At 44.0% G+C, this 23,335-nt stretch overlaps 2 protein-coding genes across 3 annotated transcripts; one reads left to right on the top strand and one right to left on the bottom strand.

Moving 5' to 3' along the window:
* The first annotated feature begins 3,714 nt into the window (after positions 1–3,714).
* APOOL (apolipoprotein O like) lies at positions 3,715–17,867 on the top strand. 2 transcript variants are annotated; one of them, XM_044427523.1, is made up of 10 exons: positions 3,716–3,741; positions 8,616–8,774; positions 10,848–10,952; positions 11,089–11,208; positions 13,112–13,166; positions 13,391–13,489; positions 15,576–15,667; positions 16,044–16,157; positions 16,677–16,842; positions 17,233–17,867. In XM_044427523.1, exons 3-10 carry the CDS (start codon positions 10,848–10,850, stop codon positions 17,328–17,330), a joined length of 849 nt encoding a protein of 282 aa, XP_044283458.1. In that variant the 5' UTR covers positions 3,716–3,741; positions 8,616–8,774; the 3' UTR covers positions 17,331–17,867. The 2 variants fall into 2 exon arrangements, with proteins under 2 accessions (XP_044283457.1, XP_044283458.1); XM_044427522.1 differs by lacking the exon at positions 8,616–8,774 and having other exon boundaries at positions 3,715–3,741.
* Positions 17,868–18,653: 786 nt separating this feature from the next.
* SATL1 (spermidine/spermine N1-acetyl transferase like 1) lies at positions 18,654–23,335 on the bottom strand. The gene is made up of 6 exons (XM_044427175.1): positions 23,252–23,335; positions 22,060–22,111; positions 20,816–20,896; positions 20,178–20,279; positions 19,691–19,731; positions 18,654–18,824 (listed from the first exon to the last, which is right to left on the bottom strand). Exons 1-6 carry the CDS (start codon positions 23,333–23,335, stop codon positions 18,654–18,656), a joined length of 531 nt encoding a protein of 176 aa, XP_044283110.1.

Below are 23,335 nucleotides of genomic sequence, written 5' to 3'. Positions count from 1 at the left end.
GGGCTGCATCTCCATATCTTCAATTTGGAGAGTCAAGTCTTTCATTTGGAGTCCTGAATCTGTCAGGGTCCCTCTGCTTCATGGCCCAGATGCCCCGGGCTCCTGGCTGCATCCAGTGTCCCTTTATTAGCTGGTTTTTTGCCCACATGTGTTGTATTCGCTGTTGCCTCCCACACGCTTTCAATCCTTCTGCCTGAGGCTTTTTCCTGAAATCAAATCAAATATTACTTTATTTATTTATGTGTTATATTTTTATACTGCCCATGGGGCTCTCTGGGCAGTTTACAGAATAAGAAAAATATACGGTGCGAATAAAAACAGAGCAGATAATAGAAGCAGTTAAAACCAAATATGGAACACTGACAACTGATGGGAAGAGATACACTAGCAAAAGAGTTCACATAAAAACAATATAGAATGTATCGCTCTATTAAAATGTCTAGTAAATAAAAAGGGCTTTACCTGGCACCTGAAAGCAAGCAATGACTGCTCCAGGTGCTCCTCCTTGGGGAATGTGTGGCAAAGGTGGGGAGCCAGCATGGAGAAGGCCCTGCTTCTAACCATGTCCCTCTTGCTTTTTAGGGGTGGTTCTCAGGGAAGGACCCCATAGACATTCTTAAGGACATATGCTTCACTCTTCCCTGTTCATTGATCAATTTCTGTAAACAGAGCTGCCCTTACGAGACAGAGCCCTTTAGACACACACACATTGAGAGAGTTTAGAGCTCATTTGCATATGTAAATGAGCATGTGCAACCGTGTGCATTATTCTGGGTCTCAGTCCTAGATCTTTCTGGTCCTTAGCACCGCACCTGTGGATGGAGATCCTTTCTCACCAGGCTGGCACCAAATAGCCTCTTGAAATTCTCCAGTCTAGCTGTGGCCAGAGAAATTGGCTGATGGGGAGCTGTGGAGAATGGTACTCTGTTTCTATGAGAAGGAACATTTCCAACAGTTTCTCGTGGACTGGGATCACCATCCGGCAGTGTCTCCAGTGTTCTTCCTAGGAGCTGGTAGCAGGTGCGGTTTGCTGCCAGTGCAAATTTTGAGGAATCATGGAGGGTCAGAGATGGGAATAACATTTCTCACCAAAAATAATTCAGTATTTGAATGATTGGTGAAGAATATTTGGAGAACATTCTGCAAAGTAGCCTTCCTCTTGGAGGAGCAGATTAAAAACAAAACATACCCTCCCAGAAATCTTTCCCACAAAGAACGTCTTCTTAAAAAATTCAGTTCAGCAATATTTTCCACACCACAGTCTGACTTTAAAAATAACTATATGAACTGGGGTGGGGAGAGTGAAACAAGTAATTAAAATAGAAATGTGATTTTAAATTTACATGTTTTAATTACTGGATTTCATTTATAGCCTGCCTTTTTCCGTCTCATGAAGAAAAGCTACAGTGACTTAGATAGCTTCATTTTATCCTCACAACAACAGCCCTGTGAGGTAGGATAGTCTTGGAACAAGTGACTGGCCCAGAGTCACCCATCCAAAGTTCCCCATGGTCCCAGTCCAACACCACACTGGTTCTCATTTTTTTTCTTTTTCTCTCAATTTTTGTTGTTTAAAATGTTGAAAGCCCTCAAAAACAATTTGCATTCAGTCTGATCATTAAATTTCATCATGCTCTTAAATACGGTTATATATTATCAGTAAATATAAATACTATTAATAAATATAAGCATGCAGGTTTACAACTTCATAATTAGAACACAGAATGCGAAATCTCCAGGCACCAAGCTGCAAGAGTTTGTTTTTTCTCCTCATTATCACAGAAGAGAAGATAATTAGTCCGCCACTGGATCTGAGAAGTTGCTGAAGGTTTCTCTGGGACTTCGGAACAACAATAACGTCACTTCTATTAATGTGTGTAGGAAGGGCAGACAGCTCTGAAGAACTTCTTTGTTTATTTTTGTTGTTTTTCCGTATCCCTCAGGTATAAAGCAAGGTCTTTTATTCAGGTTTGCTAAATTCCAGAACTGCATGTTAAACTATAATTATATTTGTAATGATTTTTGTAATATTAAAAATAATAAAATCTCTGTAAACATGCAGGGTGAGCAATGATATTGCAAAGATAATGCTGAGATCATAATAACATAAAAGGTCCAGGAGGGCAGAAGGAGTTTCAATTTTAATGGAGTAGTTTAAAATTTGTGAAACACATATGTGTTGCTCAAAAGTGAACCTCCTGCATGTGAACACTGGTTAGATCCAAATTGCAGGGGAAAGGTGTTTTTCTTTTTAACAACCCATGAAGACGGAATTCTGGTAAACCAGAATGGCTGTGTGGTTTTAGCACAAAACATTTTACTGACCCAAAATGCAAAAGTTCATGAAACAGTGTTGTGTTGTATTGGACATGAATGGCAAAAACATATAGACAAACCTCATAGGGTGATTGTGAGAATAACAAGATAGACCAACACAAAGCTCTTTGTGCTGTCCTGAGCATTTATCCTGGGAAGGACAGGATACAAATCAGATGAATAAATATGGTATAAAAGACACATTCCAGAATCCACTTCTGTTTAAATTCTTTTTATGTGTTTTAAATCTTTGAACTGTTGCTAGATTTTACTTTGATTTTTGCCTCTGTTTCATGCCGCAGTTTTATACTGTGTTTTATATTTTAAATTGTTATAGTATCTTCAGCTTTGGGGAGGCATAGAAACGAAATAAATAAGAATGTAGAAGCTTATATGCATATTGCTTTATTGACACCCTTAAAATAAAGTAATATATTTTAATACATTAGATTTTTTTTAAACTTACAATTAAAGAAAACAATATGGCTTTGAATAAACGAGTCCTCTGTGATTTTCCGTCTGCTTTGGAAACCAAATTGCCCTCTTCATCATTATTTTAGTTGTACAAGAAGGAGGGTCCAAAAAATATTTATGTATCTATCAGCACGTCTACTGCTGAAAGCTAACTGGGGTGAATTCCTATCACTTGCCCACCTGGAGGGATCCTGTCCTGGCAAAAAGTCAGGGGTTTCCCTCGCCTGGATAGGCAACCAAGCTGGGGCTGATGGGAGGCGAGCCGGGGGAAAGCAGGGGGTGGGCAAGGCATCCCCGTCAGCCCCAGCCAGCACAAGCCAAAGGTGAGATCGCAGGAAGCTGCAGGGCCAACCATTCTGGAGGTGCGCCCGGGGCATGGAGGGAATCACGGATCAAGCCCCCCGGGAATTGTGGGCTATTTTTCTGTCCGATCATGCTTGGGATAACCCCAAATCGGCCTTTCCCCATTCCCATCTCCCCTTCGGAAAACCTTTGTTTAGCCCACCGTTGCTTGGTGTGTCCTAATACTGGCAGTGGAATTCCGATTTCTGGTCTTAGGGACCAGCAAGGCTTAAGAACAATACCCATCCAGCATCCCCGCCGGCTCTGTCGGCTGCGGATGATGGGAGTGCACCTTGGGGAAGACATAGGGGCCGCAAGGACGCCCACTTCCCTGGTTAGCGCTCTCCAGATGCTTTGGACAACAGATCCCATCATCCCCCGTCCACAGGGCGAACGCTCAGAGGGCACGGGAGCAGCTCGCCCACATACCACGGGGAGCGTCGGGAGGGAGAGAGGGCGAAAGGGAGGGGAGGCCTCCTCTACGTCATCGCTCGTCTCCACCAACCCGCGACGGGCTTCCCCGCAGCGCCACGCCCCCTCGGTGACCTCTCGCGCAGGCGTGGTTGCTTCCCTAGCGGAGGAGGAGGAGGAGCCAAAATGGCGGCCAAGGTGAGTGGCTCGCTTGCTGTCATCTCTCGGTTCCGCCGCTCCTGCGGGAGGGAGCCGTTTCCTTCCCGGCTCTCAGGGCGAAAGCTAAGCCGGCAACCTGAACGAGGGCAGCCTTGTGCTGCTCGGAACTTTAGGAGTGTCCCTTTGGATGGCGGGCTCTTGAGCGTGTGCAGAGTTCCTCCTTTGGCGCCTCCTAGGAGCCCAATTCTGTTTGTCCTCAGTGTGGACATCTGGACGCGACGCCGGACTTTTTACGCTTTTTTAATTTAAGGAGCTGCTGTGTAGGATGGAGGTGGGCCCCTGACCATGTGCAGAGGTCCCCCTTGCGCTGCTCAGTAACCCAGTTTTGCTTCTTTTCTGCACCCACCCCCCGTCTTCTCCTCTAATAATCAGGGTGGAAATTTGAACGTGATAACTCTGATCCCTTTCTCCCTTCCCTTCCTCCTGCCCCAATCCTCATGGCGGAAATGAGAATGTGACTTTAAGGAAGAGCTGTGAAGAGTGGAGCTGGGCGCCTGAGCATGTGCCGAGAGGCCCTGGCTGCGCCGCTGAGTAGCCTCGTGTTGCATCCCTGCACGGGCGGGCACACTGCTGCCTCCGCTGAATGAATGAATGTGGACGTTACAGAGTCATGTGTTTGCTTTAAAGGGAGAGGCCCTACAGACCGGAGGGCACGTAGCTTGCACAAGTGCCCCTCCTTTGCCCATGAGGTTGCAATCCTGCGCACACTCACTAGGCAGGAAGTCTAACTGAACACAATGAACTGAATCTGTATAGCTTTGTGCTACACAACTCTCTTCTTCCTCTTGCACTCCATCTGATCATGAACTTTTTAGGTTTCCTGTGCACCTGCCTTGAACCCGAGTGGTCGCGCAGATGGGAGGGTTCCAGAGCATGTGGAAGAGCACACATCTTGTGCCATTCCACTCCTCTTCAAGAATAATGGGGAAATTTCAAGGTTGTACAGATTCTTAACGGTGTTAGAATTTGGAGGCAGCCGTGAGGGTGAAGACGGATGCGGAGACTGCAGGATCCAGCCAAGTCCCTGAGTAGCCACACTCCGCTGCCCTCCTTCCAGCTGCATCCCTGATATCCATGGGACAGTAGACTCTTTGGGGAATGGCATTTCTCTAGACCGGTTCCTTTTTGCCCCAAGGGACTGTGCCCCTTTTATCCTTACTGTCGCAACCTTTAGAGCCCCCATTTGCATAGGCTGCATCTACACTAAAGCTAATGTGCCTTGAGAACTATGTAGTTGTTTAGCTGTTCAGTCATGTCTGACTATAAGAGATCCCATGGCCCAAATCTCACCACACTTTCCGATTCCGTGCCACCTCTTTCAGCTGAGCTATGCTCTGGCTGCATCCTTTTTGATGGAGTCTAACCACCTCGCTCTTTGGTGACCTGGTTTTCTCTTGCCACTGAGCATTCCAAGCATTCTATCTTTTTCTAATGAGCTTGATCACATGATATGGCCAAAATAAGCGAGTCTCAGCTTTGTTTTCTTGCCGACCAGGAACACATTGAGAATTATACCTGCATAGAATCAGAGAAGGGGCCAAGAATGCCACTGGACCCAACCCCTGATGGTGCAAGACATTTATTATTATTTACTATTATTAGAACATTTCTATGCCGCCCCTTGCCAAAGCATTTAGTGACACCATCACATTTAGATGACTTAAATTGCTTCTTGAGTGCCTAGTATGGGAGAGCCCACAACCTCCCCAGGTGTGATAGGTTCCACTGTCATATTGCTCTGAGGAAGTTTTTCCTGGTGTCTAACTGAAATCTAGGTTCCTGCAATTTAACCCTGTTATTCTGAATACGGGACTGGGACTCGGGAGATCTGGGTTCTAGTCATTACTCAGCCATGGGGTTAACTGGGTGATTTTGAGCCAGTCACAGACTCTCAGCCCAACCTACTTCACAGGGTTGTTGTTGTGGGGATAAGATTAAGAGGAAGTGGAGAATTATGTAACCCACCTTGAGTCCCTTGAGGGAAAAAAGGCAACATATAAATAAAACATATAAATCCATGCACGTCCATGTGCCAGTTGCTATGGAGCACATGTGGGAAGATCATGTTGCCCTCATATCCTGCTCGTGAGCTTCCCCCAGCATCTGGGAACATCAGGCTGAGCCTGGTAGGTCTTTAGGCTGATCCTGCGGTTAATCTTACGGCCTTATTTTTAGGAGAAGCTACAACAAAGTGTTGCCTTGGTCTTCCCCTCCCCTCCATCTCAACAGTCAGTCAATATTCTGTGTCCGCACAGCATTCTCAGTCCTCACTGGGTTCGTTCTTCCCCCTCCCCTCCTCTTTGATTTCCCACCACCAGCACTACCACATCTTGCTCGCTTGCTTGCCCACTCTTCTCTTTCTGCTTTTCTCAGTTTCCTATTTCCTGCTTTCTTTCTTCCCATGTCTAGAACAATCCTTCCATTCTCTTGCATGAGGATCTGCCCCACTTAAGTAGGTCATCTCCGCTAGGGATTCTTTGTAGAGTACAGGTGGACTTCAGTGCTGCTTTTCCATCACTTTTGGCAAGGCTGGCTTTCTTTTCATGCAAGTGGATGGAGGAATTGCTCCAGTCACTTGCAGGGAGGAGAAATCACTCAGTTGGCACCTCACTCTGGCTTTTGTGAGCACACTGGGACCTGTAGGCCCTGCACTGAGGATCCCTAGTTTAGAGGGAAGGAAGAAAATTGTAATAAAATGTTAAATTCCTCTTTGAGTTTCTCCAAATGCAGCAAAAACAACATCGTTTTGTCAGGCAGGTTCTGACTGAGCCCTGGAATTTAATAGAATTTTTCCCCTGAATAAATCCTTTTCCTTTTTTTTTCTTTTTTTGAGTAATTGCTTGAAATAATTACTGGGCAGTGAAGTGATATACAGAAGCATTTTGCTAGACTTTACACAGTTGACTTCAGTAGGCATCCCAAAGCAAAGCAATTAGTGCCACTCAAGAACTGAGCTAATTCCAGAAGTCACCACACAGCTCTTAGTCCTGTAAATATTCTGCAATGTGTGTGTGAAAATAAATATAGCTTCATCGAACAAATAAAACATCTTCCCACACAGCCTGCGTGCTCAGCGCGGCAGTTTCCAAACATGTTTGCAGGTGGCAAAATAGATGCTTGAGCAATTTTGACGTGACGGTGCACAGGGGCGTAACCCTCTTCGTAGCCCTCTTTTTCGCACAGACTTGTAGCAAACTAGTAATGTGTGTGAAGCATCCCTCGGAGAGCCACGCGGAATTCCAAGCCCAGGGGTCAAATCCAGACCTTTGGGATTCTCCGTAGGGCCTCCTCCCATTCCAAAAGGTTGGAGGAACCTATGCACGTTCAGACAGGAAAAAAGGCCTGCAGCTCCCCCTGCTTTTCAGGCATCCATAAATCACATAGGATGGTGTCGTCTGCCCACAGATCCCATTTTCCACTCGTGTGCCTTCCTATGAGTACATCACTCCACGCTGCTGTGCTCTTCCTAATATTCTCCCTAAGCTTTTGCTTGTTTCCTTTTATAAGTTCAAAGTGTGAGACTTAATTACATGGTAGCTCTGGAGAAAATGGAAACTATGTTCCCTTCCTCCTCTCCCCAGTTCTGCCTGTTTTCTTTTAAAAGGTGCTACAGGACTGACAGTCCTTGCATACCACTGTATCCAGTTTCTTCCTTGCTCCTTCACATTAGTAACTTCTGCCTTTTTTTTTCCACCTCCCTTTCATGTGCCGCCCTTTGTCTTTGTTCTGTCAAAGCAGTGAATTAGTTTGCTTTATTGCTTTTCATGCTTTGGTGTAGCTAATTTGATTCTCACTGGGCACAGGCAACATGATAATCTACATACAAGGGTTGATTGTGGGCTGTCATTGAATGGTGGGGTGCCCTCGGAATGGGTTATGTTTTCTGAACCTAACAAACCATGGTGAACAATGCACGGTTCACAGACTAACAACAAATGATGGTTTGTTTTTGGTTAACAAGCCATAGCTTGTAGCACAGCCAGGTTCAGACAACAACATAATCCACATTTCAGCTGCAGAGCCTCTAATGGGCTCAGGGCAACTCTCATTTCCTCACCGAAGCCATGAATGTGGGTTATCAAGTTTTACAGACCTAATCACTAAGTTGGGTAGTGCTTTAGGATTGGTATGTAGGAAAAATGAGCCAGAAATAGATTGGGTTGGTAGGAGACCTCAACCCATAAAGTAGTTAAGCCAGTACCCTCAGAACAAAAATTAGCTCTAATTTCCCCCCACTATTGCACACAGAATCTAGAGTTTGATGCCAGGCAGCTCCATATTCGGTCTTTTAAGTGAAATGTGTTCTGGAAATTGCATAGGTGCTTAGTCAGGCACAGAAGGCAATGTTACTGCAGGACTAAAGGGGCCTTCAGTGAGCAGGCTGCCCCTTGACACCGTGTGGCCAGATGCTGAGCTAGCTGGACCCTTCGTGGCTCTTATGGTCTCAGGATGCAAAGGAAGCCCAGATAGTACTATTGTGGAATGGTGAACCGGAGGCTGAACTTGAATGTGGTGGGCCAGGTTGTGTATCTCATCTAACCATTATACGGGATGACTTGCCTTGCAGTTCAGAATTCCTTTAGAAACAGTGTAAGCAGCCAGTTTTCGGCACAGGAGCTTCTTGGGGTAGAATGCAACTAATGCAGCATGACAAAGACACTCTGTGCATGACTTAATTTCCCAGCCGGACTGTCGAAGCACGCTCCTCATGGGACTGCTCCTGAGTGGCCAGGAGCTGCAGGGAGTGCAAAATGCTGCAGGCAGCCTGCTGTCTGATGAGTGCTATAAATAAATGTGTATAAATAAATATAGATATAAGCAAAAAATTATGAACCATATTTCCATCCATTCAGGTCACTTCCAGTTGGGCTCAGTTCAGAACTGTTTGCTTGCATCAGCTTGGGGCCGAGATATCTGAAAGAGAGCCTACCCCCATATGAACCTGCCCATGTGATACTCATCTGAGACTTGTTATATGCCCCACCACTGAGAAAGATAACATTGCTGGAAAGGTAAAAGAGGGCCTTTTCTGTGTTAGCACCCCAGTTGGGCAATTCCGTCCCTAAAGAGACTAGGGATTCTGTGATTTCCATGCTGACAAAGAGGCTGCTCAGCCCGTGGAGTCTCAGCTCTGAAATCACAGGGACTTCGAGCTGACACTGCAAAGATGATGTTGGAAACTGTAGGAGTCTACCTTAGATTAGCCCTTAATTGCTGAGCTTTCACCTAGAGATAAAGGCATTGCTGTTGCACTCAATGTTTGCTGATTTGACAGGATTAACAGTTCGCTTTAATTTGGGGGAGGTCAACACTCTTCTTTTTAATCTTTGTTATTGTTTAAATTATTTTAATATTTGTGTGGTGCAGCAGTCTTTAAAATATTTTAATGAATAAAGAAAATTGTAAAACGCTCCCCACAGGAATAACACAACTTCCTCCACTTACAAGGCCATGGTAAGGACTGTCAGGCATTTCCTGCAGTAAAATTTTCTAAATAAAATAAAATAAATAAAAGTGCAGGATACCTTGTGTACAGGTATGGTGGCTCTTTACTGTAAAACTGGAGGCAAGATGGTAAACAGCACATAGTTAAATCCATGAAATTCTTTTGTCACAAAACAGAGTGGTGGATGCTAACTTGGATAGTTTTAAAAGAGAATTAGAGAAATTAATGGAAGATAGTCTAGTTGTGACGGATATATAGTACATCAAATATTGACACCTCCCAGTGCCAGACACTGGTGAACACATACGAGAGATTGCAAATTTCCCACTTGTGGGCTGCCCATGGGCATCTGGTTGGCTAATGTGAGTACAGAACATTGGATTAGATAGGCCTCTGGCCTGATCCAGCACAGTTTACAACTATCCATAATTTTACAAAGCTGAACTGTGTAAGCCAACAACAAACCATGCCTTCTGTTCGTGTTTTGTAGCTGGTTAATAAACAATGGTTTACAGGAAGTATTTTGACACCAGAGCAAGCCAGATTTCTTTGAATTACACCATGGCTTAATATTTTTTGCAAATCAGATCTTTGTCTCAATAGATACATTTAAAGTAATAAATGCTGTTTTTATTGTAAGACCATAGACAGAGATTTACATTTTATCTCATCATCACCCAGATAGCTTTACAAACAAAAACCGGTGGAGTACTGTATCAGAGCTTAGGTCCACTTCATGAGTAACAGTCCTGAACTATATATTTTCAAGCTACAGGCAAGGGAAGTAAATGCTACAGAAATTACAATAAGAAACTTCCCTAGCACCTAAATATGCTTAGCATAGTGTTAACCGTTTCGGTGTTTGTAATTCTGAACCTCTTTCATTGTGAAAGCTGCTTCCTCCCCCCTCCAAGAAGAGGTCGGTTTGTTGAAACGTCATTCCATGTGCATGTACTTTTGCCGTTGGTTCTTGAAGAATAGGTGTTCATTATGCCTAAAACACGTGGTGCCGCATGTATCACTCCAGCTTTTTGGTGTCCAACTTCCATTGTCTCTCATCATTGGCTATGATAGTTAGGACTGATGGACATGGTAGGCCAAGTTCTGGAGCACCACAAATTGCCACCACTGCACTGTGGACTTAACAAGTAAGAAGTCCACATTTGCATGTGGTTATAAGTCAGGTATTCTGGCTTTAAAAAACATGATGTGGTGATGCTGTTAATGCACACAGAGTGTTCACTTCACCCTTTGTAAGATTAAGCAAGCATATCAGGAAGGGAGAGCCTTGCATGGCATCTGAACCTTGGATTGTCATGTAAGTACGTACAAATGAGGCAGGGTTATAAGCATTTTTCCTGGTTTATGAATCCTGGCTTGTTTCAGTGCATTTAAGCATGATTCTGAATTTCAATAGCTCTGTCTTCCAAGTTCATTTACCTGCTTTCAAAGGAAGGAATGAAGCAGGAGTCAATACTGCTTCTTCACATCATGGTTTATTAAGCCAGAATTTTGGTTTAAAACAATGTGTGAATGCAGCTATTTTTGTTGAACAATATAAATTTGACAAACAGATTTTTTTCCTATTCAGCAATTAATTTTCCTTCTTGATTTCCCTTGGCCTCTGCTTTCCTGCCAGATGGTAAAATGGACTGCTCTTCCTACAGCTTTGGCATTTGCATCTATTAATGTATACGCTGCATCTGAGGAGGAAGCAAAATCCCATCGTGTTAAAGCACATCAGGTACGATTTGAAAGGCCTTCTCGATCTTTTAAAAATTAACCAAAAAGGCACATGCATAAATACAGGGATGACTTTCCTATATTTGCACAAGTCTAGTGAGACTGATGTAGCACTTGCATTTCCCCTTCTCCTCCAGCTTCCAATTTATAATGCACCACCTCTGGACTCAAGATACGTTGATGAAAAGCCTGGCCGGTTGCAAACTGGGATATCTTCAGTAAGAATGACCGCAAGTTACTATATTAATACGTGCAAGGTAAGAATATGAGTTAACTTAATGGGCCAGGAATTCTTGTACATGTTTCACCATGAGTGAATGCCCTGGAACACTGGGGCTGATATGAAACAGCAAAGATTCCTCTTGGTATATATGAGTAGTACAAGTTTCCCAGTACATTTCAAAATCGGAGTAATTCTTTGATGAATAATTTAAAATAGAGAGAGATATTTTTTTTAAAGGAGAATCCTATGGGCCATGAAGACCCAGTGTTCACCAAAGAATTTGTTTGCATTCAAAACATCTTTGCAAAAGTCTTTTTGCTTTTGTTCTCATGGTAGTGGTGGGAAAATTAGGAGCAAAAATGAACAATTATTATCTTTTAGGATTTGAGTTCTGTGTCTCCCTCAAGCCTTGATATGCTTTTATATGCTTGATATGTTTTGCGAATCTCTCCTCAAATTTTGTTGTATTCCTTAAGCTGGGAGATTAGTGACCTCTTGTGGTGTAAGTTCCAAATATGTGTGCTAGTATTTTTGTTCACAGAAAGTCTGCAATATAAACTGAAATGAATAGTTATGAAATGCATAGGATGAATATATACATCATTTCAATCATTTGTATACAGTTCTTGATTTGCCATATAGCTGTTGAATTGTTTTTGCTTGTTTGTTTTAGTAAACTCTTCAGCACTTTAGCTGAGGAATGGTTAATAACCTTATATATAATGTTACCTTATATAAGTGTAATATTTAAAAAGTAAAGGTTTACTGTTTGATGTTGATGCCTAAAACATTGACATTTTCTGGTGTTGCTAGAAAATGTGATACATTAAAACTCTAAGCAAAACACCATGTAAATGTGACTTACATTGTAGCAGGTAAGAGTAAAACTGGTACAATGGAATTACAATTTCTTGTTAAGTCCTTGTCAGTAGCTGTGGTGGAAGCAGAAGGAGATGTTTCTGTATTTGTTTAATTACCAAATTTATATTATGTTTGGAACAGACTTCCAAGATAGTTGATGACATGACAGCATTAATATACAATGCACATAAAAAAATGTTAGACTATATGGTGTAGAAAGGCTACATTATCTTGTTATTTCTGGACTGGGTCCTATGGTTTTGCATACCCAAGTGAATTTGGTTGTATACTCCTCAAAAAGTCCTGTGCCTCCGCATAGGTATGGCAAGACCCACGCAAAACTTTCATAAGCATCTCAGGCAATGGCACGGAGAGCCTGTTGTTCGAAGGAAAGGTGTCTGGAATTTCCTTGGGACGATGCAAAACCTTGGATGTGCCTCATAAAATTGCTTTTTAAGTCATAGCCATTATTCAATCAGGAGGAGGTAGGAGGGCTCACTTGACATAAACGTATCATGTAAATATAACATGCTGTGAGCTGATGTAGACGCCCCCCCCTCCCCGCCCCCAGCTAAACATTTTTACCTTATGAAAAGAGCAGCAACTCTTTCCAGGCTTTGCCAGCCTGGTGGCTCCCTGATGGGATGGACTTCGGACTCCCACCATCCCCGTTAGGAAGGCTTAGAGGTAGTTAGATGCCATTTGCAGCATTTGCAGGATGTTAGCTTTTCTTGCACGCATCATAAAAATTAGCCCCACATCTGGGAAAGGAGCAGCACGGCATGAGTCTCCTCTCCATTTCCTAAGAGGTGATATGTATGACAATCCAGCCATCATTACCTGTCCATCAGGTGATGAGGAGAGCAAAGTGCATTGGCATCAGCACTTGCTTTCCTCTTGCTCTGCACTCCCCCCCACAAACTGAAGAGCTTAAAAATAAAATGGAAAGTGATCTAAGGGTGGTTTCTCCTGCTTTGTCCAGGTAATCTGATATTTGTAGGTAAAAATGTGACTTTCTAACTACATTTACTTAAGTATTAGATGGAGAAATGTGACTGTTGTTTATTTTTATGCAGAATGCTTGTCTCTTTGTCAAAAATGGAATCATGTCTTCTATACTGTTTGGAAAAGGTGGGTGAGTATTTGTAACTTCTCTAAACCTAACTTCTCTGTTCACATTTGGCCATGTAAATTGCAAGCTTGGTTAAAATGAGGTGAGGCAATACCTTGGTTTCTCTTCAAAATAGATTGCCCCATTTGCAATGTTTGCATTTAGCTATGTTTCATTTCTCTGTGCTGTTCTAAGGAATTAGAAAACCATATTCAAGTATGGTAATTGTTGTTTATCTTTTAAGATGTGTATGCTTATCTGAAGAATCCTCCTCCAGAATTTCTTCCCAAAGTTGGTGTAATTACAATTTCAGGACTGACTGGACTAGTGCTATCAAGACAAGGTAAGGAGTTTGCCTTCACAGGCTACAGTGTATTGAAAATGTTACTTTGTTAAAAAAGAAAAAGAAAAAAAGCAACTTTCCAGATGACAGTTCTAGATGCAAGTTTCTTCTCTATGTTAAACTGGTAAGGATGTAGCTGGGCTACTTCATAGAAACATAGAAACAGAGGAAGTCGGAAGGGGCCTCCCGGGCCATCTGGTCACCACACCGCTCCAGCCAGCTCCACTCATGACATGCCTACTAACGTTCACTGCATTGAGGCCATGGAGCCTCAAATGACAAAGACGGCTCCAGCAGGATCCACCAGCTACGAAGCTGCTCCATCAAGGGGACTGCAACCCAGCCCAGAACAGGTGGAGCACCCTCCATCTGACTGGAGGAACCACTCACCAGCAGCATCTCGGTCCTTGCTGGGCTGGGCTTCAGTTTGCTAGCCATCCTCCAGCCCATTGTCAGAGCTAGGTATCAGTTTAGCACATCAGCAACCTCACCTTCAGAAGATGACAAGTGAAATAGAGCCGTGTGTCAGCAGCGTACCTGGTGGCAACACAGCCCAGAATTCTGGATGACTCCATTCAGCAGTTTCCTGTAGCAGTTAAATAGCACAGGGCACAATCCCAAATGGAACCAGAAAGTCAGTCTTATTCAAGAGTGCCTGGAGCTGGTTGGCCACTACTTTGGCCACTGGTCCAGGGTCGCAAAAGCCATTCCAGTCCAGGGAGGGCTTTTTTAGGAATGGCCTCACCACCACGCTTTAAGTGGAATGGGACCGCTCCCTTTCGTAAGAGCCATTACTTCCCTGGCCGAGCTGGATGTTTCTTCCCTGCCAGCTTTTATAAGCCAAGAGGGGGTAAGGACCCAATACAGACCTTTCCAAGCACCTTGTCAACCTCCTTAAGCTGAAATGCATCCATTAAAGTGGAACAGGCTGTGTGCTGGATATACTTCTCTTGATGCAACTGCCATAAAACTGGAATCTAAGTCATGATAGACAATAGAGTTCGCCCTGGAAGTGTCTAGCAAATGCTCTACAGCAGGCTAGACAGGTAAAGAAGTCCTTGGGACCATTATCTAATCTGCCCTGGATGACCCTGAAAAGCCTTGCTAGGGAGAAGATTGAACAGATGCGATGAGACATTGGGTTTTTTGCTGCCCTCAATGCCCCTAAATATACCTGATTTATAGGCCCATACCAGTGCTCAGTTGCATCTACCCAGGAGTTTCCTCCATCTGTGCTCAGACCATCTCCTGTCTTGTTTCATTGCTCTCAGCTCTGGGGCTTACCGTGCATAGTGGATGAGCTCTACTACTGAGATGGCTGTTCAGGAGCAATCCTGGCAGCCACCCAGCACCCTTCTCTGCTCCAGAGATCAGCCAGGATGCAGCAGAAAAGTCCCTTAACAGCCCTTTGGAAACCACCCATGCTGTTAGCCTGCAGGGTGAACCATCCTAATATGCCCCGCACCCTCGCAGAGGGGAAAAGCCACCAGTACCCTACGTCTCATCAGGCCAAAGGGACCGATTCCAAGTCCTCGCCATCAGATCATCTTTCCCATGCCAAGTCAAAACAAAACAAATCCGAGTGTACCTCTGTTGGGATGGTCCCGAGGTTGTCATGGAGCCCATGCAATTCTGAGATGCTGCATAAGCAGTGCCCGCAGAACGGATGTGGACGTCTCCCGTAACTAATAGCCTGGAGGATCTCAGCCAAGATCCCCTCTGCCTGCTCAGATAGGGAGTCTCTTGAGCAGTGCACCAGCAGAATCCCTACAGCCGCAGTGACCAGCTGTGGACCTCCAGGGTTCCCGTATTTTTCCCGCCCTACCTGGAGGTAGCAAAGATTGACCCTGAGACCATCTGCCTGCAAAATACGTGGCCTGCTGCTTAACCACAGCTGTTCTTCAAAGCGGCGCATATGCTGGACCGTCTCAGGCTTTATGTGGCTCATCGGATTTGAACACTTTCCATGCAAAACTACTTTTAATCACAGAAAACAGGCATGGGAGAACTTTGTGGCTTATCCTTCCAAAGAGATTGCGACTTTATGCTCAGGATTGCTTTAGTGATTTTGTTTTGTTCTTTTCAGGGTCTCGATTTAAGAAAATCGCTTATCCCTTGGGGCTTTGCACCCTCAGCATATCACTTTGCTATCCAGTGCCGTCAGTACTGTTTACAAAGGTAAGCTCTTGTGCATTTTGTAGTGCTTCGGAGTTTCTTGCTTTGCCTTAGGAGTCTTGCTCCTAGTTACTCAAAGTTTAAGATCTGGCTCTTAGTAGAGTTGGAAGGCTCCAGGAAGGTCATCGTGTCCACTCTCTTGCTCCGTGCAGGACACCAAGTCAAACCATCCCTCTCAGATGGCTGTCCTGAATGCCTCTATTGTGGGAGAGCCATCAACCTCCCTAGGTAAAACCTCTAAAGGAGGTTGCCATACAAGCTGCTGCTTCTAGTGTTGGCTGAACCACACAATTTCATTGGAGAAGTCAATTAGCCTTGCCTGCCCTAGATTGTTTTTAACTATTTGTTCAGTATAATAACATCTCTAAAATTAAACTAGGTAACAGTTGGAAAGATATATGCTGCAAGCCATAAAACCTATGAAGCAATAGGATCGCTGTGGACGAAAAGCCCCGGTGTGAAAGAACCACTCACCCAGGATAAAAATGCTCAGGTAGGCGCTCTCCAAGGAAGCAGCATTGGGCATCCCAAGTGCAGGCAGCTTCGGTTGACTTACGCTGTGCTTAACATACACGTGCCAAAATGATAAAAAGTTGTGGAACCCCAACATCACTTTATTGCACATTGTGAGATTCAGGGGCTTAAGAGGTTTTCACTTTAGCAATATATTTGATATATTAGATGGGTTCGGGGAGGGAAAGATAACACTGCCCACCTTCAAAGATATCTTGTTTCTTACTGTTTAGTAATATATTTCCATCGGTGCACATGGCACTTTCTTGAGGGACGGGGGAGAAATAACATTTGGTTCACATTTTAATGCAGACATTCTTAATTTACACTTCTTGAATCCATATGCACACCAAAACACAGTTACGCTTCAATATTCACACTCATTTTCTGATGTGGTGTTCCAATCAGAATATGGGGGAAGGAAGTTACATGCAAAACTGAATATCACCATAAACTGCACTTTTGTGCTTCTTTACAATTTGGTTACATTCATCTGCAGGAAGTTCCAGGACCAGTCTCAGAAACAGGGCATCGCACCTCAGAAGCTTGCAAGACTGCTGGTGAATCAAAGGAAGAGGCAAAAGCATCCAAGATGCAGTTTCATGCAGAGAAGACAGATTCTGTGCCATCAACAGCTGAAGTGAAGGTGCCAAGTGTTAGAACAGGTAGAACATTCAGATTGTCCTCCCTGCCATTCACGTCGTAGACACAGTTCAGTTTTCATTAACCAGATCCCTTCCTGATTATCACGACTCAGGGCTACTTCCGGGTATGAAAGCCCTGGGCAAAGTGGCCATTAACAGTTGAACCTAATCTCCCTCGTTGCCCAAGCAGGGCACTGCGTCAGACTCAGAATGGAGCTAGTCCCAGCAACTGGGAACTGCTTGGGTGCCAGGCCAGGAGAAAATAATTAATAGTGGTGGGTCAGGTATCACTTGTGGGCCTTGCCAAGGGCCTCAAGCCCTAGCAGCTGCCCAAGAATGCCAGGCCCTGGTGCCAGCCCTAACCAGGCAATTCCAAACACAGAGACCATAACAGTGCCATTTATTTAACAGATGCATTGAAGACTTCGAAATTTAAGCCAGACCCCATCCTCATGGACCATGGCCAGTCCAGCCCGGAAGATGTGGATATGTACAGTACCAGAAGTTAATATGCCAAACTCTCCAGTCTTTAAAATATGATGGGACATTAAAATGGAAGCATTATGCAACTTGTAATTCTACTCTATGTGCCAGTCTTGGATTGAGCATTTTCTCAATCCGTCCTGTACAGCCAATTTAATCATTCCCACTGTATCCTTTTTCTACTGGAAATAGAAAAATATTTTACAGTTATTTTGGGAAGTATAACTTGATAAGGCGCGCAAAGGACTTCAGATGAGAGTGTTGTTGTCAAGCAAGTAATAAATGGGAATCACTTGGTAAAGTGTTTTCTGTACTGCTTCTGCTCAGCTGATGAAAGAATACTTTAAAAAGTATGTAAATATTCTTTATTTTCTTTATATTAATTTTTGAAATGGAAGAAGCTGTTCACCAAAACGTCCAGTTAATAAAACGGCTTTTAAAATATAACTAGCACTTAAAAAATTGCGAGGGAGGACATTGATGACATAGTATATTGACAAAGGATGTGTTACAAAATATATAAAATATAAACTAAAGATTTATTTTAAATCACGTTCCCAAAATGCTTGTGGTTCGGTGCATAATTGTAGTGTTATACAAGGTGCTTAACTTGCCCTGGCACAAGGGCCAAAATCTATTTTGGAGAAGCTCTTCATAGGCCACATTTTCGTAGTGGACGGGAAAAGGAGTGAAGGCAAATGCAAAGGGGGCAGAACTAACATGCCGGCATGTTTTGCTGCAAGGAAATAGTTCCCCCGTTCCCTCCCTCCACCATTTACAACAGGGTTGCTGAACCTGTTTTGGTCTGAAGGATGAGTTCAGTTTGGGAGATGCTCTTTGGAGCTCCGTTCCAGGGGCAGGTAGCGCCGAATGTACATGGGGCGGAGCCAAGGATGGGCAAACGTAACCGCATATTTCAGCATGAAACCTCACTGTCAGTAACTAAGCTTTTGGAGAAGCCTTTAAACTTTCTGGGATTAGGGTTGCAACAGCAGAGAAACCACCCCTTGGTGGTTGAGAAAAAGAACCAAGGGCATCTGGGGAAACTGAGTAAACATGGCTTGGGCCTTCAGTTGAAGGTTCTGTGCTCTTGATGTATATACATGGGTGCTTGAACTTGAAATCTGGATGGCACTTAAAGGTGTGACATGTTAGCAAAAAGAAAAGTTAAAGAATAGCAGGCTGAATAATAATGGCAGCATCGTATCGATTGAATTCCTGTTGCAAAACAAGCAAAGCACTTTTAATCCCTGTCGCCACTGCTGCCCTGTGTTGAGGTAGTTTTGCTGACCTGGTGAGTTTGACTGCACTCCAGGCTGGGGCAGACACTCAGGTGTCAAATCTTGCTTTTACTCTCCCGAAGCCATCTTGACGAGATGTTCTTTGTCGAAGCGGAAGAGGTGCCAGCCCTCTTCGGTAGAAAGGTCTGAAGCACCTCGTCTCATGTAGTACTCGATGGACGGCTGGTTCCAAACAACCACCAGAAAATGCATGCAGTTACATTTGGCATCGATGGCGATCTGTGAAAAGCCAAGAGAGATAACAGTGTTGGGGGTTCAGGTTCCCGTGGCAGGTGGGGAGAGGAAAAGTGCGAATAATTTGAAAATGAACTTTTGTACTAGTGACAATGATTCCTGGAGCTAGTGAAAGAAGGCTGCTGTACCTTGTATCTGTGCCAAAGCAATTTATTTTTAAGCGTCTAGATTAGCAAGTCAGATTGGTTTATTTGTATCAAAAGATCTAGTACCAAGGACACTAGATAGCAATGCAAATATTATTTGTTTCATTTCTATTCCATCCCCTAGCTGAAGATCTCTGGATGGATTGAAACAGTTCCTCAAACAAAGTAATGAAATACAGTAAAAGTATCAAAATCAGAGCACTATTAAACAGTTTAAAACAGCTAAAAACAACGATGAAGAATGACTCTGTGAAACACCTAGGATGGGTAACCCCTCAGTCCTCTGGTTAACCCAAGTATCTCTTTAAAGGCCTCAGCATAAAAGTTGAGCCAGCATAGTTAAGAGCACAAAACCAGGACTTGGGCAGCCTGGGTTCTAGTCCTCGTCTGGGCATGGAGCCAGCTAGGTGACTTTGGGCCAGTCACAGACTCTCAGCCTAACCTAGCCCACAGGTTCTCAAGTCTCGCGAGGGCCTGTCCAACCCTCCAACTACTCTGGCTTATGTGAACGGGAGCAGCATTCTAACTACTGACCATGGAGCCTTCCCAGCCCTTCCTTCTGCTTCTCTGAGCAGATTTGAAAAAGTGCTTTTAGGGTTATTCTTCTGCCAGCTGCCTTTAAAGAATTGTACTCATGCATATGGGGGTACAGAATGACTTTTCCATTGAATATATATATACACATATATTCCAACAATAACTTGCCTGGCTTAATCTTTTTAAGAGTTCCGATCCAATGCCCCAGCCTGCCAAAACACAGTTGAATATACAAGTTACCTAAGTGTATACATTCAAAAAATATGAATGAATAGTTAACTGGCAAAATGTTCATATAGCTACGCCACCCTTCTTCCCAAGGGCTCTGAGGAGTGTGCATGATATCCCCCCCCCCCCCCCCCCCAGCTGTACATCCTTTTTCTTTTAGGGATGGAAAACAGGAGGCCTGGCATGAATGGAACCTGTGTGCTCTTCCCCCATGCTTTGGAACTGCAATTTCCATCATCCCTCACCATTGGCTATGCTGGAGAGGTGGAGAAAGAGGCGTCACATCTTCCTCCACCCTGCAAGTAGGCTTATGCCACTGAGTCAGCATTTGAACCTGGGCTTCCCAAGATTAGGACAACAGTTTAGCCACTCGATTCTAGTGCCTTCCATTAGAAATGAGGTTGTGAGCAAGCAGTTTTATCTTTACCTCTATATTCATCCATGACATAGAAGTCTTCTAAGTATAACATCCTGCCAATCCAAGGGTCATAGGTGTAGTAGTACATAGCAAAACCTACAATATCAGGATCTGGGAAGAAACAAATCTGATATGTAAGAAAATCGCCTGCCACTGTGAACTCAAGAATGTTGAATTAATTAGGGTTACCCTGCCATGGCCTAAGAGGCCATGTGATTGCTCAGAGCCCAAACATGGAGTTGTCTGCCCTCCGTGCTTGCCCTGGCGGTGAAGCCCCTGCTCTGTCCCCTCACTGTTGGTGCAGAAGAACGAGTGCTGGTTGCACGGCGGGACCGCCAAATGGGGGAAAGGGTGTGATGTGATGGAGGGGAAGCCAGGGCTGCAGCACCGCAAATCCTGCACTTGACAGTAAGTGGGACTAGTGACTTCAAGATGCTTTCCTACTCTGCTATTCTATTATTGGTTGAAAAGTTGCCCTTACCCCTTAAGCCTCTTGGAAACAAGAACAAATAATTTGTTCTTTCATGTATTCAATCGGATTTACTGTGTATGGGGGTTTTCCCCTTAAAACGTAACAGCCCAAGTGTAGCAGTGAAAATGATTGCTGCGGAAATCAATGACACCATGTTTTCCCGTTTAAAGCTTACCTGCCATTACATCTTCCTTTATTGCTTCTGCTACTAAACACTGGAAGAAAGGACGTGCTCCAAACCCATCTTGAAGTAAATCTGAAATGTTACAGGCATTTGGCAGGTAACCTGGTAATTCAGCAAAGATACACCTGTCCCCCTACAAAGATTTGTAGGCCGTTAATCCCACTGAAGGGGTTTTTCTGGCCATTCAAATGCAGAATGGGAAACAAGCTGCCAATTAAGTAAGGCAAGAACAATAAAAAGCAGTTTTTAACCTTGCACAGATAGGTTGATTGAAAAAGTGTTTGTTCTCTATCGAGAAGTTGTATGGTCAGAGAAAGACTTCTTTGGTAGGATTCGCAATCTACAAATGGTTGAGGTAGTCAAGTTAAAAAAATGAAAATGTATTCTGAAGTAATATAATTTGGGCAGCAGGGGTGATAGCAAAAGAAATCCAGAGAAATCCAAACTCTGGGCAGATTTGGGTGTTCTGTCATGGTGGGTTAGGAGGACAAAAATATTAGGAGAATGCCAGTCATGGAATTTTGTTGGAGACCTCTTTGGCAATAAGAAGTAACTTTCACATGCACAAACTGTATTAGGCTACTGTGCTAATTTGGCAGATTTTAATATCCATATACAGAACTGATGCAAGGCAGGACTCTGCAGGCAGAAGATCCCTTGGTAAAATTATTTGGACCCCGCCCCCCACCACCCAGAGGTGGAGAGGATATAAAAGGACTGCGTGTAGACAGCAAGTTAGAGAGAAAGCTAGCCTAGAATCTTATCATGGGCCATGATTTAGAGCCCTCTAAGACTGATATTTCCGGTACACCAGCTCCGAGAAATAGAACAAGTTCCTGGATTGTTATGGATGGATCCAGGAACTACCTACAGCTCCCAGAAGGACTCTCCTGGCCTGGAACCAAAACTTAGTCTGTTGCTCTAAGCCAGTACTGAGACAACCTGGATAATTAATGGAGATACGGAAAAGGAAGTTAACTTCCACAAATTAACAGGGCAATTATCTCCCTGTAGAAACAGGACAGCTTTTCTAGGGCTGCAACAAGGAATAGAAAGGTTAAATTCCTTCTCCATGTCTCCAATGTGCTTCCTATGTATGTGTGGATAGGGTGGGGTACAGAAGTTAACTGCCTATGCTTCTACAAGTTCTTTTGAGGCAAGGGGTGAGGTTTAAACTGCAGTAGGCCAATAAATTAAAAATGTCTGCATTGTAACATGCTACACTTCTTCCTTACCTGTTTCTGTTATTTTGACAGCTTCAGGCATGTTTTCATAAGCAGCTAGTTCCTTCCAAGAGAAGAAAGAGAGGGCAACGAAAATAATGGAAGAACTTTGGAGAAAGTACACATATCACCTATCCACTGCTGTCAATCAGAGTCCTTTCACTGGTGTATATAAACTGAAGTTTCTACAACTCCTGATATAAAGATAGATTCCCCTATATTAGGGATACAGCCTAAGGGAATGTAGGTGTCTTTACCAAATAGTGCAGAAACACTTGGACAACAGAGAAATAATTCTGCCTGGTCTTTTCAGGTAACTCTGCACTAGATGGCTGGTAATATATGGTGCTAGAGGAGAGGTTTGTGAATTCCCTGAACTGACAGAATGATGAACCAGTGGGTCCTTGACCACATGGTGAAAGTGAGGCTGTCATACTTCGGATCCATCCTCAGAAAGCAAGACTCACTGGAGACAACAGTCCTGCTAGGGAAAGTCAGAGGTCGAAGAAAAGGCCAAATATTTTTATACTCTTCTTTGTAAGCCTCCCTGAGGCTTTCTGCGATGGGGGCGGCATAAAAATGCTATAAATAAAATAAATATGAGATGTCTGAACCCATAAAGGAAGTCACAGCCTTGAACTGAAAAGAGCTGAATGGAGCTGTCATAGATAATGACATTTTGGGAGGTTTTAATTCATGGGGTCTCCATAAGTCAGAGATGACTTGAGAGCACATAAGATCAACAGAGTGTCTTTCACCACAATACCATTTTGGAAAGTTCTTGAAGGCTGCATTATGGGGTGGAGCAGCAGGCTACAAAGAACAAGCATCCAAGCACATCCTGCCTTAAAGCCTTTTACTGCCACTAAGCCTGGGAGAAGCATTCCAAGCTTCCAGAATAAGGGAGCACACTGCACAAAAGGCCAGGAAACCACAAACAGTAGGAAGTGGTGGAATCCCATGGCCATCTCAGGAATCCTGCAGGGACAGATGGGAACCTGGGGCAAGTCAGATTTGGCTCCTGGGCCTAAGATGCTGCACAACTGAGTTTAACTGTGCCAGCAGAAAGTGCACCGTGGTTGCCAAAACTACATCGCACCTTGCACTCTTAGATAGTGCAGTCCCCATACCCAACTATGTTGCACCCATCTGCTGGCCCATGGTGGGATGGTCAGGTGGGCTTGTCTTCTGCTTTCCCTCTTACTTTGATGAGACGCAGGAGTTCTGGGCAGTCCCGTGGTTCTGCTGGACGCACCCGGAAGCGGTTCAGGGTAGTAACAGTTGACAT

This window comes from Varanus komodoensis, unplaced genomic scaffold (genome assembly GCF_004798865.1).
Source record: "Varanus komodoensis strain SLA01 unplaced genomic scaffold, ASM479886v1 scaffold18_3, whole genome shotgun sequence".
Classification (NCBI taxonomy): domain Eukaryota; kingdom Metazoa; phylum Chordata; class Lepidosauria; order Squamata; family Varanidae; genus Varanus; species Varanus komodoensis.
This window is presented reverse-complemented; position numbering and strand designations above follow the sequence as displayed.

Bases quoted from the DNA above. Each gene is read 5' to 3' on its own strand.
- APOOL (XM_044427522.1), top strand. The intron at 16,158-16,676 runs GTAGGCGCTCTC...ATTCATCTGCAG, and splicing joins CCCAGGATAAAAATGCTCAG to GAAGTTCCAGGACCAGTCTC. The intron at 16,843-17,232 runs GTAGAACATTCA...TTTATTTAACAG, and splicing joins GGTGCCAAGTGTTAGAACAG to ATGCATTGAAGACTTCGAAA.
- SATL1 (XM_044427175.1), bottom strand. From the start codon at position 23,335: ATGTCAACTGTTACTACCCTGAACCGCTTCCGGGTGCGTCCAGCAGAA. The intron at 22,112-23,251 runs GTAAGAGGGAAA...TTCTCTTGGAAG, and splicing joins AACTCCTGCGTCTCATCAAA to GAACTAGCTGCTTATGAAAA. The intron at 20,280-20,815 runs GTAAGCTTTAAA...GTTTCTTCCCAG, and splicing joins AAAGGAAGATGTAATGGCAG to ATCCTGATATTGTAGGTTTT.